The sequence below is a fragment of the Aspergillus campestris genome, assembly GCF_002847485.1.
Source record: "Aspergillus campestris IBT 28561 chromosome Unknown P168scaffold_5, whole genome shotgun sequence".
Classification (NCBI taxonomy): domain Eukaryota; kingdom Fungi; phylum Ascomycota; class Eurotiomycetes; order Eurotiales; family Aspergillaceae; genus Aspergillus; species Aspergillus campestris.
Window position 1 is genome coordinate 1,166,715 of NW_020194340.1, and position 15,193 is coordinate 1,181,907.

At 53.2% G+C, this 15,193-nt stretch overlaps 7 protein-coding genes across 7 annotated transcripts; 3 read left to right on the top strand and 4 right to left on the bottom strand.

The window, feature by feature from the left end:
- Positions 1 to 333: 333 nt before the first annotated feature.
- P168DRAFT_289832 (M24 family metallopeptidase) lies at positions 334 to 1,730 on the bottom strand. Its single transcript, XM_024837085.1, has one exon. The coding sequence runs from the start codon at positions 1,590 to 1,592 to the stop codon at positions 393 to 395; it is 1,200 nt and encodes a 399-aa protein (XP_024693594.1). The 5' UTR covers positions 1,593 to 1,730; the 3' UTR covers positions 334 to 392.
- Positions 1,731 to 2,138: 408 nt separating this feature from the next.
- P168DRAFT_296692 (MFS transporter) lies at positions 2,139 to 3,659 on the top strand (the record flags this gene model as incomplete). The annotated part of the gene is made up of 2 exons (XM_024838127.1): positions 2,139 to 2,369; positions 2,433 to 3,659. 2 exons carry the CDS (start codon positions 2,139 to 2,141, stop codon positions 3,657 to 3,659), a joined length of 1,458 nt encoding a protein of 485 aa, XP_024693595.1.
- Positions 3,660 to 3,967: 308 nt separating this feature from the next.
- Positions 3,968 to 5,859, bottom strand: P168DRAFT_235063 (SGNH/GDSL hydrolase family protein; the record flags this gene model as incomplete). Its single annotated transcript, XM_024833441.1, has 9 exons — positions 3,968 to 4,276; positions 4,361 to 4,591; positions 4,666 to 4,722; positions 4,775 to 4,868; positions 4,936 to 5,034; positions 5,160 to 5,288; positions 5,350 to 5,402; positions 5,472 to 5,506; positions 5,646 to 5,859. The coding sequence occupies 9 exons, from the start codon at positions 5,857 to 5,859 to the stop codon at positions 3,968 to 3,970; spliced, it is 1,221 nt and encodes a 406-aa protein (XP_024693596.1).
- A 624-nt stretch (positions 5,860 to 6,483) lies between these two features.
- P168DRAFT_326746 (uncharacterized protein) lies at positions 6,484 to 7,778 on the top strand (the record flags this gene model as incomplete). The annotated part of the gene is made up of 1 exon (XM_024841160.1): positions 6,484 to 7,778. The coding sequence occupies one exon, from the start codon at positions 6,484 to 6,486 to the stop codon at positions 7,537 to 7,539; it is 1,056 nt and encodes a 351-aa protein (XP_024693597.1). The 3' UTR covers positions 7,540 to 7,778.
- A 166-nt stretch (positions 7,779 to 7,944) lies between these two features.
- On the bottom strand, positions 7,945 to 9,904 carry P168DRAFT_252018 (cytochrome P450). Its single transcript, XM_024834297.1, has 5 exons — positions 9,701 to 9,904; positions 8,768 to 9,633; positions 8,587 to 8,697; positions 8,354 to 8,520; positions 7,945 to 8,286 (listed from the first exon to the last, which is right to left on the bottom strand). Exons 1-5 carry the CDS (start codon positions 9,897 to 9,899, stop codon positions 8,112 to 8,114), a joined length of 1,518 nt encoding a protein of 505 aa, XP_024693598.1. The 5' UTR covers positions 9,900 to 9,904; the 3' UTR covers positions 7,945 to 8,111.
- A 305-nt stretch (positions 9,905 to 10,209) lies between these two features.
- On the top strand, positions 10,210 to 11,036 carry P168DRAFT_289835 (class I SAM-dependent methyltransferase). Its single transcript, XM_024837086.1, has one exon. The coding sequence runs from the start codon at positions 10,281 to 10,283 to the stop codon at positions 10,962 to 10,964; it is 684 nt and encodes a 227-aa protein (XP_024693599.1). The 5' UTR covers positions 10,210 to 10,280; the 3' UTR covers positions 10,965 to 11,036.
- A 1,134-nt stretch (positions 11,037 to 12,170) lies between these two features.
- Positions 12,171 to 15,186, bottom strand: pldA (putative phospholipase PldA). Its single transcript, XM_024832766.1, has 8 exons — positions 15,050 to 15,186; positions 14,578 to 14,978; positions 14,378 to 14,530; positions 13,710 to 14,331; positions 13,393 to 13,653; positions 12,885 to 13,345; positions 12,279 to 12,827; positions 12,171 to 12,225 (listed from the first exon to the last, which is right to left on the bottom strand). Exons 1-8 carry the CDS (start codon positions 15,075 to 15,077, stop codon positions 12,211 to 12,213), a joined length of 2,490 nt encoding a protein of 829 aa, XP_024693600.1. The 5' UTR covers positions 15,078 to 15,186; the 3' UTR covers positions 12,171 to 12,210.
- Between the last annotated feature and the right edge of the window lie 7 nt (positions 15,187 to 15,193).

The window sequence follows — 15,193 nt, forward strand, 5'->3', positions numbered from 1 at the left end:
GCAATCTCGACGCACGGAGAGGAGGGGACTATGACTCCTACCCAGTGAGGCGCTAGTCCTGAACAAACAGCGGCAGCTTCGACATACAATGCCGCCTCGAGATACGCAACCCCGCGCGTCCCAACAATGCATAAAGAAAGCACTAGAGCAGCCTCTCCAGAATCAAGGGGCTGTTAGGAACCCACAATTAGTGGAGACTTCGATCAATTGGGAGGGATGTTGGGACCAGATGGATGAAGAGCTAAAACACATTCCAAACTCTATTACTCTGCTCTATCTACCGAGCTTCGGGGCATGGAATGTGCTGCCAACTACATAATCAAGGCCCACTTCAGCGCGACTATTGAAAGAACTCTGCATTTGATCCACTAGCACTGTAGACATAGCCTGAATCATACCTCCAGGTAACCCCCGTCAAAATGCGTCAGGTATTCGGGCCCCGCTTCAGTGATCAAGATGGTATCAGAAAATTGGGTACCACATACATCAGAGATGTGGATGTGCGGCTCCAAGGTGACAATCATGCCGGCGGCCAAGGTCATATCCGAGCTGCCATTGATCGAAGTGCTCTCGTGGGCTCCCAGGCCTATGGCGTGTCCGATTCGGCCGGGAAGGCATGCACCGTACCCTCGCTTCTCAAAGCCTTTTTTCGCAACTTCATAGAGAGCTCGAATTGGAATCCCCGGGTGAAGGAGGTCCGCCACTTCAGCGCGGATGTTAAGGATCGCATTGATCGCCTCTTTCTCTGCCGGAGCAACCGATCCAATACACACGGTTCTTTCCAGCTCGGCATGGATTCCGTTGGCGACCGTCCAGATGAAAACAGACACAGTTTCCCCCTCTTGCGGTATTCGTTGCGTCGGGTTGTCGCAGGCGTACGATTTGCGCGGGCCTGACAACACCCAGACGGCCAAGCCATTGTGATTACCTCCTTCCAGAGAGCCAAAATCGCAGGCTTCCACCTCGGGATAGTTGCAGGCCCAGTCCTGGTTCATGGCGCTCATGGCTGCAATGACCACCTGGCGCTCCGTGAGACCGCGTTGACCCAATGCTTCCACGGCCGCTGCCATTCCAACATCGGCGATTCGGGCAGCAATGCGAGCGTTTCCAATCTCGTCGGGGTCCTTGATCTGACGGCAGAGAGAAACGCTGGCGCTGGCGTCGACTAGGTGAGCATGGGGAAGTGCACCGGCTACCTCCCGGTATTGCGCCACGGAAAGCCACCCTTCCTCAACCCCAATCCGCTTCCCGGCTACTCCGAGATCCTCTATGATCATCGCCAATGCCTGCTGCCACGTCGGAGCCAATGTCTTGATCCCCGCCCATGTTCCGTACAAACGGACGTCGGGCGTCCAGGTACTTTCACAGGCGTGTTTTCCCCGCAGGGCAAACACGAGCAAGATGGGTTCATGGCCGGGAGTCGCGATAACAATGACCGGATGGGAATAGATGATGGGATTGAATCCTGAGAGATAGAATGTGCCTTCAGGGCTCATGCAGACAATTGCACTGATGTTATCATCCAGCATTCTTCTTGTCAGACGTTCGATGCGGGGACGGGATGAACGCGTCCAGGGCGTCGATTTTGTCATGTTGATGATGGGAGCAGTAGGAACCGCCAAACAAACGCTGGACAAGCTTGATTCCACGCGTGATGAACTTGAGTCTCTTGTAGGATTCCGCCGAGTCTTTCCTTCTTTTCCGTTTCTGTTCTTTTCTTCTTTCTCCAGGATCAGTTCCTGATCAGGGGTGTCGCGTGGATCCTGAACCACAATCTCCCCCTTCTTTTGTTCCACAGCGCCCTTGCGCACCTTGCGCTCTCACCGAATGATGGGCTGCATCGCAGAGAACGGCCTAGACCCACTCAACTCACCGACGACGTGCATGGACCTAACTTAAACTCGGCTCGTGATGCGAGGGGTCATAAGATTCCTGGCTGTCTTTGGTTATGCAATGCTGACGTCGCCTCCAACTGCAAGGGATGACAGATGTGATGCCATGGACGGTGTGAAAAACCTTTCTGACCGTCTATTTGTAGCCTGGGTGAGAATGTGAGGCTGGTTCTTGTTCCTAGTTAGGGTCGCAATAACTTCTCCATCATGGCCGAGCATGGAAAGACGGCTGCAGATTTGGCACCAATGCAAGACGATGCCAAAGCCGATGCAGATGAGATCCCACAGGCCCATGGCTCACCTGAACCGTACTCCATACACGGGAGCACCGCTAAGCATCTAATTGTTCTAGCCGTGTCCATTGCGGGATGCTTCTCACCGTTGGCCACGACTATGTATCTTCCAGCTTTCCACGCACTCGCCAAGGATCTCCACCAGCCCATCGTTCTGATCAATCTGTCCATGACGACATACCTGGTGAGTGATGTATACCTATCAATCCCCCCTCATCTATTAATGACAAATATACATTCCGCGTAGATCTTCCAGGGCATATCACCAGCCCTTCTGGGCCCCCTCACCGATCGATCCGGGCGACGACCTATGTACATCATGTGCTTCATCATTTACATCGCATCCAACATCGGACTAGCCTTGCAGAACCATTATGCGGCATTCCTAACCCTCCGAGCAATGCAAAGCGCCGGGGTAAGCAATACCATTGCGCTAGCCACAGCTGTGATTACCGACATTACAACCGCCACGGAGCGAGGGGTGACCATGGGATGTGCATTCGCTGGCTTCCTGGCAGGTCAAACGCTAAGTCCTGTCCTCGGCGGCATTCTGACCAATTATCTGGGCTGGAGATGGATTTTTTGGTTTCTGACTATCTGCTCCGCCACTTTCTTCCTTGTCCTGCTTCTGTTCCTACCAGAAACATCCAGACCCCTTGTTGGCAATGGTTCTCGACGGCCTCCGCGCTCCAGCCTGTGCCTTCTCGATTTGACAAACACCCGGCGCCATGGGAGCACAGCACCGCCCCTCATCCCAAATAGCGGTCGAGGCTTATCCCGGTGGAATCCCTTCGCCGCTCTGCTAGCCCTTCGGGACAGGGCTGTCTTTCTGGTCGTTATGGCCAATGGGATCAACTTCTGCGGCTCGGTGGCCATCACCACGAGCCAGCCCTCCCAGTTCAAGGAGGTCTATGCGCTGAGCGACTTGCATATTGGACTATGCTTCCTGCCATTTGGAATTGGTGGGATTGTGGCCTCGTATGTGCAGGGCCGACTGACCGATTTCAATTATCGTCGGCATGTCCGTCGCTGTTCGAACGGCAACGAACGCTGCGCGCTGGACCGCCCTACGTTAGCAAGGGCGCGCGCCCAAATGGTGCCTCCGTTGGCTGTGGCGCAATGTCTGTCGGCCGTGGCCTACGGGTGGATGCTCCATTATTCGGTCCCGATTGCGTGTCCATTGGTCTTCCTGTTCCTCTTAGGATATACCGGGGGGGCGATGATCAACTGCCTCAATGTTCTTACCACCGATCTATGTATCGACCGTCCGGCTACGGCGACTGCCATGACGAATATGGTGCGGTGTCTTATGGGGGCCGGGATCAGCGCCGCCATCGGGCCGTTGATCGAGGCTAGTGGCCGAGGATGGGCATTCACCGTCGTCCCCGGTCTTCTCAGCCTGTTATGTATTCCACCATTGATTTTTGTGATGTGGGGAGCCAGTGTAGCGGTGCGAGCCGCGCATGCTTCGTGATGAGTGTTGGCCCTCACGGACCGATTAGACGTCCATTAGCATTTAGGGCCAAGTATAGACAGGATTCTCCAGCTATCGAATCGATCTGTAGTCATTGATACATTGATGAGTCGCCGATGGAAAAGTGTCCTCAAATGGATGGATTTGATGAATTTCTTTGTCACGATCTATATCTTGAAAGAAGAGGAGTAAGGATCTTTCCTGTGGAGGCGCGAGGTACCCCGTGAGAATCCAGCTTTTCTCCTACCTTTCTATCATACACTTAGGCCTGCTCGGCATCTCAACAATACTGCGCACACTCTAGCACCTCAATAGTTTCCCTCTGTGTTCCAATATTGCGTCCCATGCAGTATTTCAGCCCCGTCCGTATCCATTGTCCATCCAAACTGACTGCTGATCCACTGCATCAGGTGACTGGCCAGCTTGGCATTGCCCATATCATTGAGGTGACCGTCCTGCGCAATGTCACCGTGTTTGAATATCCCGCTGGTTTCGAAAAAATGCACATATCCCTTTCCTTGATCCCGGTAGTGCTGGTAGACCGTTGTGATTTCCCGCACACCCTGCGGAGCCTGCACAAATGTGAGGCCTCTCTGAACAAAGTCTCCCCACAAGGACTACGTGCATCCAGTCTCCAGGTTAGCCAGCTGTATCAAAAACATCTGTCGCGCCGCATGTCAAGTAGAGCAGGTCTCACGAACCATGATAACGATGTGTGCGTCCGGCCAAACGGAATGGACGCCATCGATAAGAGTGATGTAACTGGACACCAGATCCGTGCTCGAAACCCCGTTCAGATCATCATTTGCGCCCAGGTTGATAATAACCAGGTCGGCTGCTGCATGCGCTCCGAAGTCCCATCTTGGCGGATTCGCTCCGTAGATGCGTCGAGCGCGCGGCGAGGAATCACACGTACGATACCATTGATATACCTGGTACACCCCACGCGCGGGTTTCGAGTCAGATGAACCTCTCAGAATTCGCGGCCTTTGGTGAGGTGACAAACCTGACCGTGATGATTCCCCCAGCACTCTCGATCGTGGACACAGATCCCGGAATACGCCTGCGAGGAGGAGTGAGCTTCGTGATCCACGCGTTGTTCGCGACCATCTCACAGTAATTGAATATTCGACGTCCTGTAGACCGGCGCCCACGGCGTAGGCCCATGATGAAAGGCCCTCGTAGGTTGCATATTGCCCGATGCTAAGCCTGCTCGTTTCGCTGTCAGTCCGTATGCCTCTTCGGCAATTGACAGGGGTGGCCTCAAGACACTTACGAGTCGCCGATCACTTCAACGGTTTTGGAGGCTCTCTGAATCTGGGAAAGCTTTCCATCCGCAGCCACTGCTACCCCTGATATTTGGACTGTGCATGACCTGTCAGAAGGTATCTGACAATAGACGGTGTGGCAAGAATAGTGCAACTTATCCGTAAGCCCAATTGGTGACTAAAGGGCGATGGAAAGGTCAGCGAGCTGCGCCGAAAACGAGAAGGGGTTTACTCGCCCCTGAGTTCGAAGGATTTCTTTTCCGATGCGATAGATCCGTTGATCCCTGGCGTCCACGGCCCGATGAATTGGTATGTTGAATTACCTGTCACATTGGAGAATTGCCAGTCCAACCGTCCCAGCCTGTGAGAAAAGCGTGCAGCGTCAACCAGTCGTTCAGACACTGTCAGAGCAGAGCGCATACCGGTAAGCGATTAGGACCCCGGGGTCAGTATGCTGACCAAAGCTAAGTGCCAGCTATGCTTAGAGAGTCAGTTTTGTCACGATGGCTCGATGCCATATCCAGGGAACTGATAACTCCCGAACCTGATGCCCAGTAAATTCCAAACGTAATCCCGGTGCTCTGCGTGAGATGTTGGCTATGCTCTTTGGCTTTCAGGAGGAAAGTACTTACGACCACCCTGATTGGGTTCCAGACCTATGTTAGCGTGTGCTCGCGCGCCTTGATTTCATCTGGCAGTGGGGTTGGTTGGCCCTTACAAGATATGTATTGGTTATCCCATCGGCCCTGGTACGAGATCTCGGGCGCAGAGGGCGCATAGTGCCTCCACAACGAATTCCCTGCTGCGTGTGGGATCAATGGTGCCTGTCCAGGATATGCATTGAGTCTAAGCTGGCCGTTTTGGAGAATGATCGCCCATATAACCGAAATGGACAGACACGACCAATTGAGCAAAACTCTTTCTATGCGCATATTGATTATATGGTGAACGGAGTAGTGTCGAGATTGTACGTGAACTTGGTACGGTATATGAGTCTCGAGGACACCACGCTGTCTCACGACGCCCTGAGACCCCGACAAAGCCAAGCTCGCCGCGGTAAGGGGTGGAGCCTTGCTTTGATTCAACTTGGAGTTTACATGAGACAGCACATCCAATGTTAGGGTTACGTCCGTGTACGGACCGTAGGGAGGATGCAGGGAGGCCATGACTAAATCGAGAATGTGCAGCTGGAATAGCGGCATATCCGATTCGACCTCTCCCTCACATTCTTGCCGATGGACCTATCCGTTTTTCGATTCCTCGTATCTTCTCGGGACTTTATCTATCTACTCCTGTGCGGTCTAATGGTCCTCTGGCTTTATTTCGAGGCCGCAATGCAAGGAGATTCCTATATTGCGATTCTACGAGTGATCAAGTCCGCATGGTGCCTCGGTAATGGAGGTCTACGCACTTGTGTTTCCCATTTAGCAGGATGCAGGATGAAATATAAATAAAGGACGACAATGGGATCCAATTTGAATTTCCCAGACACCGTTCAAAAATCCTCCTCCTGTACACACCGGCGTGATCCCCACGATTGACCTTTTATTATCCCAATGTCTACATCCAAGATTCTGCTACAATTTCAAGCCCCCGAGCTCGGCCTGTCTTTTCAGGCCAGATTGTTGACTGCAGAGAACCCAGATGTAGCCCAGCAAGTGTTGGCCCAACTGCCATTGCGGAGCACGCTAGGACATGTCGTAATTTCTGGCCAGGCGATCTGGCTGCCTACGAGGATCGTTCATTTGGGGAAAAGCAACATGGTCCAACGTCACGCGGGAGCGGTCTACCTCAACGCTGTGGGTGGATCCCTATGCCTGACCTACGGAACTATCACGGAGAGTGCCCCTGTGAACAAGGTGGCCGAAGTCCTCGAAGAGGACATTCCCATCCTCTGTCGTCTGGGGCAGCTGGTGTACGAAAAGACGGTGACACCGGCCCGGCACACGCTGTTATCTGTCAACATCTCCCTATCAGACGATCAGAACCCTACCCAAGATCAATACAATCTGCGCGCGACGCGGGCGCTTTGCCATGAATGCAACTGGCGCGGCGCCAAGGAATTCATTGAGAATGAATTAGACCGAGTGTGGATCGAGAAGCCCGCGGAAATCAGCCGGATCAGTTGGGGCATCATCGACAGTGGCGCGGGAAGTGGCGAGCAGTATTTTTCCGTTATGGTCCACCTGAAGTCCTTCCTCCTTCACCTGGGGTGCGACGTTCTCTACCGCCTGCTCAAGATCTCGCAGTACGCGGATGTCGGCCTCCCTCTGCTGGTGCGCATGACACGCGAATTCCTCGAGCGGAATTTCAATACATTCGAAATGCTCACCGATCTCGGCCTGTCCACCATGCGGGAAGTCGGCACCATCTACTCCCAGTCGCTCGACACATTGGTCACCAAGGATGACTATCGAGAGCTAACGGGCATTTTGTTCTCTTATGTGTGTCGCATGCATCGCTGGGTTCACCTTATCTTCCCTTGGAATATTGGTGTCGCCTTTCCCCATCGCACACCCGACGAAATCGCCTGCATGGCTTCCCTTGGCAACGAAAATCCCAAGCCTCTCGCCACGCCCTCGTCCCTTCAGAAGCCAGGCTCAACAATGTGAGTGTTCTCTCGGAGGGGGTAGCTGTGGAGTCCATCGACTGGAGTCTCTCTCTAAACAAGCCTCGACTTTTCAGCCATGGAAAACAAGCTTTATCTCTCTCTTGGTCATTTTCTGATGCATATCTGCCTGGGCTGGAATGGGATCACAAACATCAAACACCTTAGCGGTATCTCGGGCTGATGGTATGCCTGACCGATATCACCAGAATATGCTTAGATAATGATAAAGGGAATTTCAATCTTCTTTGGGATAATCTTAGATGGCTGGAAATTTACCAATGTGGCTGCCTTGCTTTAGGAAGTCATTATCTCTCAGCAAATCGCTACACAGTTCGCTGAACAGTAGATAACATGAATATGAAGCAAATTCAATACAATATTCGTGATGCTACCTAAAGAAGCTATCCCCAAACCTTTAAACATCAAAGAAAAGAAACAGAAAAAGAAACAGAAAAAGAAACAGAAAAAGAAACAGAAAAAGAAACAGAAAAAGAAACAGAAAAAGAAACAGAAAAAGAACAGGGATCTGATCACCGCCCAGTTCATCCACCGGCCCACAATGGATCATGTTGATCACTCGCTCTCAACACCAATCACTCTGGCTTTTACCCTCCATCCACCCACTCTGGGGCGAGGAGCTAACAGATCTCGAACGAAACGAACATCTTCCGCGGTGGTTTCATGCAGCACCAGCTCGAAGTTACGAACCACAGCTGCAATGACCGTGTAGATTTCGGCATATGCCAAGCTACTCGCCCGTTAGTCTATATTTGGGGTGGGCGGGAAACGCCAGGATATGCAGTGCTGAATCTCACTTGATGCCTAGGCAAACTCTGGTGCCCTTAGTAAACGACGCAATAAATTTGGACAGTCTCTCCCCACGCTCGGCGGCCCGAACCCACCGCTCGGGATCGAAGCTCTCCGGCTCAGGGAAAATCTGAGGATCCATGTGCACAAAGTAGCTCGAGATGCTGACAGGGGTCTGCGCGAACCATTCCACGTTTGGTCAGCATTTGCAGTGAGTGGTGATACAGCAGAGTCAACCCACCCCCGCGGGGATCGTGTACGATCTGTACGTCAAGGCCCCTTCCGGCGCCACACGTGGGAAGCGACTGGCTCCCGCAAAGGAGAGCCGAAGCGCCTCATTTACAACGCCCGACTGGGAAAAGTGGGAGCGTCAGCCATCAGCGAGGACGTGTTTGGGGCGATACAGCGTCGTGCACACTCACCAAGTATGGAAGCTTTTCCAGTTTAGACCACTGCACCGGACTGCGTGGGTTTGGCATGATCTCACAGAGCTCTCGGCGCAACTTCCAAAAGATCAATTTGTTCTGTAGCAGATGGAAAAAGGCAACCGTCAATGTATTTGTCGTGGACTCGGAGCCGGCTCCGAGCAACCCCATCTGTTGGTCGAGCAGACGGTCAAGCGACTTTTCCTCCGGGTGGATTGCGGGGTCGAACAAAGCTTCAAATGGGTTGGTCCGGGTGTAGGAGCTGGCAAAGCCCGGGCGACGACTATCCGCGAGGGCCTTCAGTGACTTCTGGATATACATCTCTTGTAAACGAAAGATCCCTGCGGTAGCTGGTCGTAAGGTGGTCAGAATGCGTGGGGGAAGTAACCCAAGGACTGTCCCGAGCATGGGAAAGAGCTTGTTGATCGGTGCCGTGCCAGTCACTGCCTCGATGCCTTCCTGTATCGCTCTACTGAACTCATCGTCCTCCAGGAAGTCATAACTGCTGCCATAGAAGTGGTGTGTGGCCACGTCTGCCGTGAAACCCTGGAATACTGTATGTAATTCGACGACTGTCTGCTCGCGGTAGGACTTCTCCAGACGCTTGATTAGTTGGGTGATTTTCTCCTGGATCATGGGCTCGAGATTTGTCACTGCCGCCTTGGAAAAAAACGGATTCATCACGCGGCGCCGAGCCCGGTGCTGGACATGTCCAACCGTGGCCACGATGGCTCCTGGCGCAGAATACATCGCGGTGGCCATCGGATCCTTATCCCGCACCCGGGCCCCAGATGCGTAGACCTCGTCGTAATAATGAGCATCGTTGATATGTATTTCGCGGGGATTGATGCGCACAATCGGGCCTACGCACAAAATCGATGGACATCAACAGGGCTTCCATGCCATTTGAATCCGGAACTTGTATCTCACCATATTGCTTGTGCATCTTTTCGATTTCCCAAATAAACATCCCTCGTCGGACTACATTGTGATAAAATTCGACCAGGTGAGTAGCAGCCGTCAATTTCGGCCCTGGAATACCTGCCAGAGGGTGGAAATACAGCCGATAGATTGTGCGAACTGTCAGAGACAGTGCCGCCCAGATAAGAATCAAAATCCACATCACCATGGAGGATCACGGTCACGAACGCTTGCACAGTGAAGATGGCTCAACTGCCCATGGACACCACATTGTTGTCCAGCGGGGGGGGGATTTGGCCATCTTCTGGAAAAGTACTGGCTCCTTTGAGTTCTCCCTTGACACTGCAAGGCTGTGGTGACGTGAGACCTGGATTGGACTCCCTTGCGTCGGTGTCGACATCCTGCCACGTAACCTTGTGCTGTATCACTTGCTCCCTTGCATGCGGTGTAGCCCTTTTCTCACCCCCAACCTCAGCAGTCCCAATGAACTTTTGACCCGACGATTTCCTCCAAGATAGGAGGGATTGAGATTTGACCACCATCACGCCTCGAAGAGTCAAGGACAGCGAGAACGCATACCGACGGAAAAATGGAGGATGTTGAATACGCGCAGCTCTACGATTCAATCGTCGATTCTTACGACAGCGGCTTCGCACACAATCCAGGGCTTTTGCGGCTGATCGAGAAGATCAACTCCCGCCTCCCCACGTCTGCGAATATCCTCGACATTGGCTGTGGCACCGGAAATCCAGTCTCTTCCACCTTGGCATCATCGGGCCACAAAGTCGTAGGTGTCGACTTCTCCCCGGAGATGGTCACGATGAGTCAAAAGAATGTCCCCAAGGGCAAGTTTCTCGTCGCTGATATGCGCCATTACGAGCACCCAACGACGGCACGGCCAGACGCGATATTCAACGTCTTTGCCTCGTTTCGTCTCCGAAGGGAAGAAACTGAGTCATTGGTTAACAAGTGGGCCGGGTGGCTTAACCCGAATGGCCTTCTGTGCATTGCCACCATGGCCGCAGACGACTGTCCCCAGGACAGGATCGAGAACGGATATGACCCGGACGGCCTCTGTGCTCGAGCTGTCAGGCAACGATTCATGGGCAACGAGTTCCGTCACACCATGTTCACCCGCCGCGGATGGACAGATCTTCTTCAGCGCAATAACCTTGAGGTCGTCGAGAGCTGGATGGAGATATTTGTGCCCCCAGGGTCTATGGACACAGATGACGCCAGGTTCTTTTATATCATCGCCAGAAAGGGGGAGTGATGTGCCTGTTGTATTTCTTTTTTTTTTTTTTTAACTAGTCCGATCTCTCGCTATCCAACAAACAACTTCGCCTCTGGTTTTAGGAATTTAGTATAGTCAACATGGCCGTGAGTGCCGAATGCAACTTCGTCTGGCCCTGCTGCAATGGTATCTATTATCCTCCCGTTATGTGCCTCAGTGGTGCTTAGTTTTTGGCCTTCCTCTCGTGCATGGGCACCACCATATGCTTTCCTAATAGCCTACGCTACTATGTGCGCCGAGGCCTCAAGCCCTGAAGACTAGTTACGTCAGTCTATACTGGGTTTCGCTGATACACGACACTAAGGATGGGCTACGTTGTCATATGTGGGCCAAGGGCCATGGTAATGGGAGAGAAATCAGGGTTAGGACTGGTCACTTGGGGGGAGAGACAAGATGTACAAGATTGTATCATGCTTGTTAAAGGGGTGAGCGGCTCCGTGTCTGGTTATGTTCGTCGATGCTGCAGCCATGCAGAGCATAGCTTAAGCTCGACTACATTTCCCTACTGGCGCAGATGAAGCCCAGCACAGACCAGAAAAGCAGCCACTTTGGCCTGTTCGGCGCAAGTGGGCGGGGCTAGCTGATGGCTTGGTGTTGGTGGGCGTCAGCGTCAGCGTGGTGATCAGGATGAGCTCAGTCAATCTAGATCTCCGGGATATGACACAGGTAGAGCTAGCTTTCTATCAGGGAGCTGCCCCGTGTGGGGGCCAGGAATGGTTGGTCGGGAGCCGAGTTGATCGGGGACAATCTTGGTGGAGGTGGTACTCAATCCCTTGGATTAGTCTGTGTCTGTCTATATCAGAATTGTGCGATCGAGATACATATATGCAGTATAAGGATGTTATATATGTAGGTAGCATGGGAAGTATAGTACCGGGGAAGGAAGTGGGAGGAGTCTGGAGGCCGTCTGTAGTTATCTCTCCCTATGATTCTAGAAGCTATATACTAAGAGTACATGACAGGTTGTTTGTATGGTGCAAATCGTAGCTAATATAACGTCGTATTCTACATCATCATATAAACGACTAAAACGTCAACATGAGCCATATCGTATCATACCTCTCATCCTATCCAATCATATCATATCCATATCTATCGAATATCCCCCAAGGGAAAACAAACAGCAACCAAGTCTACATACATAGCTCTCACCTATCAATCGGGTATTCAACATCCAACGTCCGGTCGACACGAGAATAAAATAACCAAAACAAATGTAGATAAATCAAGTGTAGATACTCTGCTCAAGTTAGCACTCCATCTCATCCACACAATCAATCAGGGCAAACATACCTCCGTAAGCTGGTTCACCTGCAACCCAGGCTCCGCCATCTCCGCATCCTTAAGGAAATCCAACGGCATCCAGACAAGATGGCCCTTGATCTTGTCCAGCTTCTCGCGCACATCCTGAGCAGGCTGGAAGGGGTCGAAGAGGTGGCCCTGCTTGTTGCTGTTGTGCGGGGAGAAGGCGTCGTAGTCCTCGAAGGTGAGGATGTTGTCGTCTGGGTCCGCGTGGAACAGCGTCCGGTACGTCTCGGTGTTGACCGTCGCGCGCTCCGTCCACATCTGCCACACGCCGTCGCTGAGCGGGTCGGCGACAAATTCGTTCTCCGCGTCGCGCAGAACGTGGTTCATGCAGACGTTCGGCGGCTGCGCGTTGGGGTGCTCCGAGGCGTCGTAGTTCTGGGATGGCAGGAGGCCGAGGTGTTCGCGCCAGAGCTGGCGGCGGAGGGTGGCGGCCAGACGGCCGGCTTGGTAGGGTCGGCCGTCCATTTCGCTGTCGATGAAGTCTTGGTCTTCGACGACGATGGCGAGCTCGCTGTCGTGGAAGCCGACTTGGGACTGTGGTGGCGTTAGGGTGGGGGTTTGGGAAATGGAGGGAGGGAGAGGGAAACTCACTCGATCGTTGATGTTTGCGCTACCGCAGATGGCAATCCGGTCATCCACGATACACACCTTGCCGTGCACGTACAGCTCTTCCTGGACGAAGTTGTTCTTCTCGTTCTCCGGGTCGCCCTCCCAGATCTCGTCGGACATCTTGCCCTCGTTGAGCATCGTCGTGTGGGCCACGGTATCCTTGCTCTTGCCGCTGTAGAGGTTCTGGTGACGCTCGCACTGCTCCTCGTACTTGCGCAGCTTGTCCAGGCGCTCCTGGCGCTCCTTCTCCGCACCGTCGTAGCCGACCTCGGTCTCGTCGCCCTCCTTGTCGACGGCGGGGTGAACGGCTTCGCTCATGATAGACTCGGCGATACCACGCTGGATGTCGTTGTAGTTGACGCCGGCCTCGGTCTCGAGCTCCTCCAGGGCAGGAGTCTTGTTGATGCGGTCGTATGCCCGCAGGTTGAAGATGAAGATGTGTTCTGTCTGCGTTAGCCTCTCTATATAGTAGACGAAACGAACGACTTACCCTTGGGATCAACTCCCTGGGCGGAAATCTGGCCGAAGATCGAGTGTTCGCCGCGGTGAATCGACTTGTACTGGTAGTCCATGATCGCACGAGTACCCGTCGCTTGGTTCTTTCTCAGATCACCGGCGAACCCAGGGATTGCGGGAATGACAATGACGACGCGGAATTTGCGTCCTTCCTTGCCGGCCCGGACGCACGCATCCACAATGGAGCGGCCGATGGTGTTCAAGATCGGTGCCTGTTGATCGCCGGTAGCGGTGACTGCACTGCGTTAGCTGAAGTTTTTAATTTTGGACAGCACGAATGTCGGTACATACTGAAAAACTGGTTCTCAATGTAGACCAAGTGCTGAGCCTTGCTGATGATATCCTTGTAGGCGTTCTGGATACTATGCTCCACCAGAATGCCACTGCTCCAATCGGCACTGCTGCGGATGATCTGCGTCTTGCAGGTACCCTGGTTGCCCCGAACCGTCGACTCCAGGCCATCGATGGGGTGCTGCACGTAATCGCCGCAGGGGTACTTGGGGCGCTGGACACCGACCAGGTCCTCATCCTCATCCAAACGGCCCTCCAGGGTCAGCCAGTCGACGGAAGGGTCGCGCTTGTATTTGTCGCGTTTGATGAAGTTCCACCGCAGAACGAAATGCTCGGCGATATCGTAGACGCTGTCTCCGATCAAACCCATGGCCACGTCGTGCCAGGGCATACGGCCGTAGTCGGCCTTGCTCAGCTCGTTGGCCTGCCAGTCTCCCACGCTCTGGAAGTCCATGATGCGGTTGTTGTTGAATTCCTGCCCGGGGAAGACCTCGTCCTTCATGTTGGACGGATGCACGTCGGCCAAGGGGTGCTGGTTGGCGTCCCATCTGCCGAAGCACAGGTCAATGCCTCCGATAAACGCCAGCGAGTGGTCAATCACGATGAATTTCTCGTGATGAGCCTGTGGCTGTTAGCTTTGAACCGTCGGTATGTATCATCAGACTGACCCAGTAGAAGACCACATCGGCCGCATTCTCGAAGATGTTGTGGTCCGGATGGCGGAGAACCTTGATGTTTCCATACCCCGGGGTTCCCTCGGGACAGAGGTTGCGCAGCGCATGCTTGGTATGGGCGGAATTGCACGTGAGAGCTTGGTTGACCTATACAAATCAGCATGAAAAAGGTTCAACCATGCTGAGAAACCGACCTCCTTGTAAACGATCACGTAGATCTTCACCCCCGCTTCAGCGCGGCGCTTGAGGACCTGATCCAACCGCCATTCCTGGGCCATGTACGGGGGCCGACGCAGGAACAGTTCCGGCGACAACCACCAATCCTCGATATAGATGACCTTTTCAGCCTTCTCGAGCGCGATCGAGACCGCCCACATGTAGTCCAGCGCATCGACATACCACTTGACCTTGTTGTTGTCGCGGATGGGGGCAAAGGAATTGAAGCGATGGGACTCGGCGATGGCAGTGCGCTTCTTGTCGCACTCCTGCTCGTGCTCTTCATCGTGGCGATGATTGGGATTGAGGATGTTGAAGAATTTTCCGACCTTGTGTTTCACATGATGGGCGGTTTCTCTAACGTCTTTCAGACTGGAGTCTACGCGAACCATGCGGGGTGAGTGGGCTGCATTTGTGTGACAGGGGGGTGTTTTTGGAGGCAGAATTGACCTTTGAAGCTTTCCCTGAGACCCTCCATATTGTCCCTCCACGAATTTATTGGTTAATTGGGAAGAATAATCTCTGGGGAAGGATAACCAAAAAAGGAACAAAAAGGGTAACCAAAAAATGAAGATCCACACAGGTAACAATGAG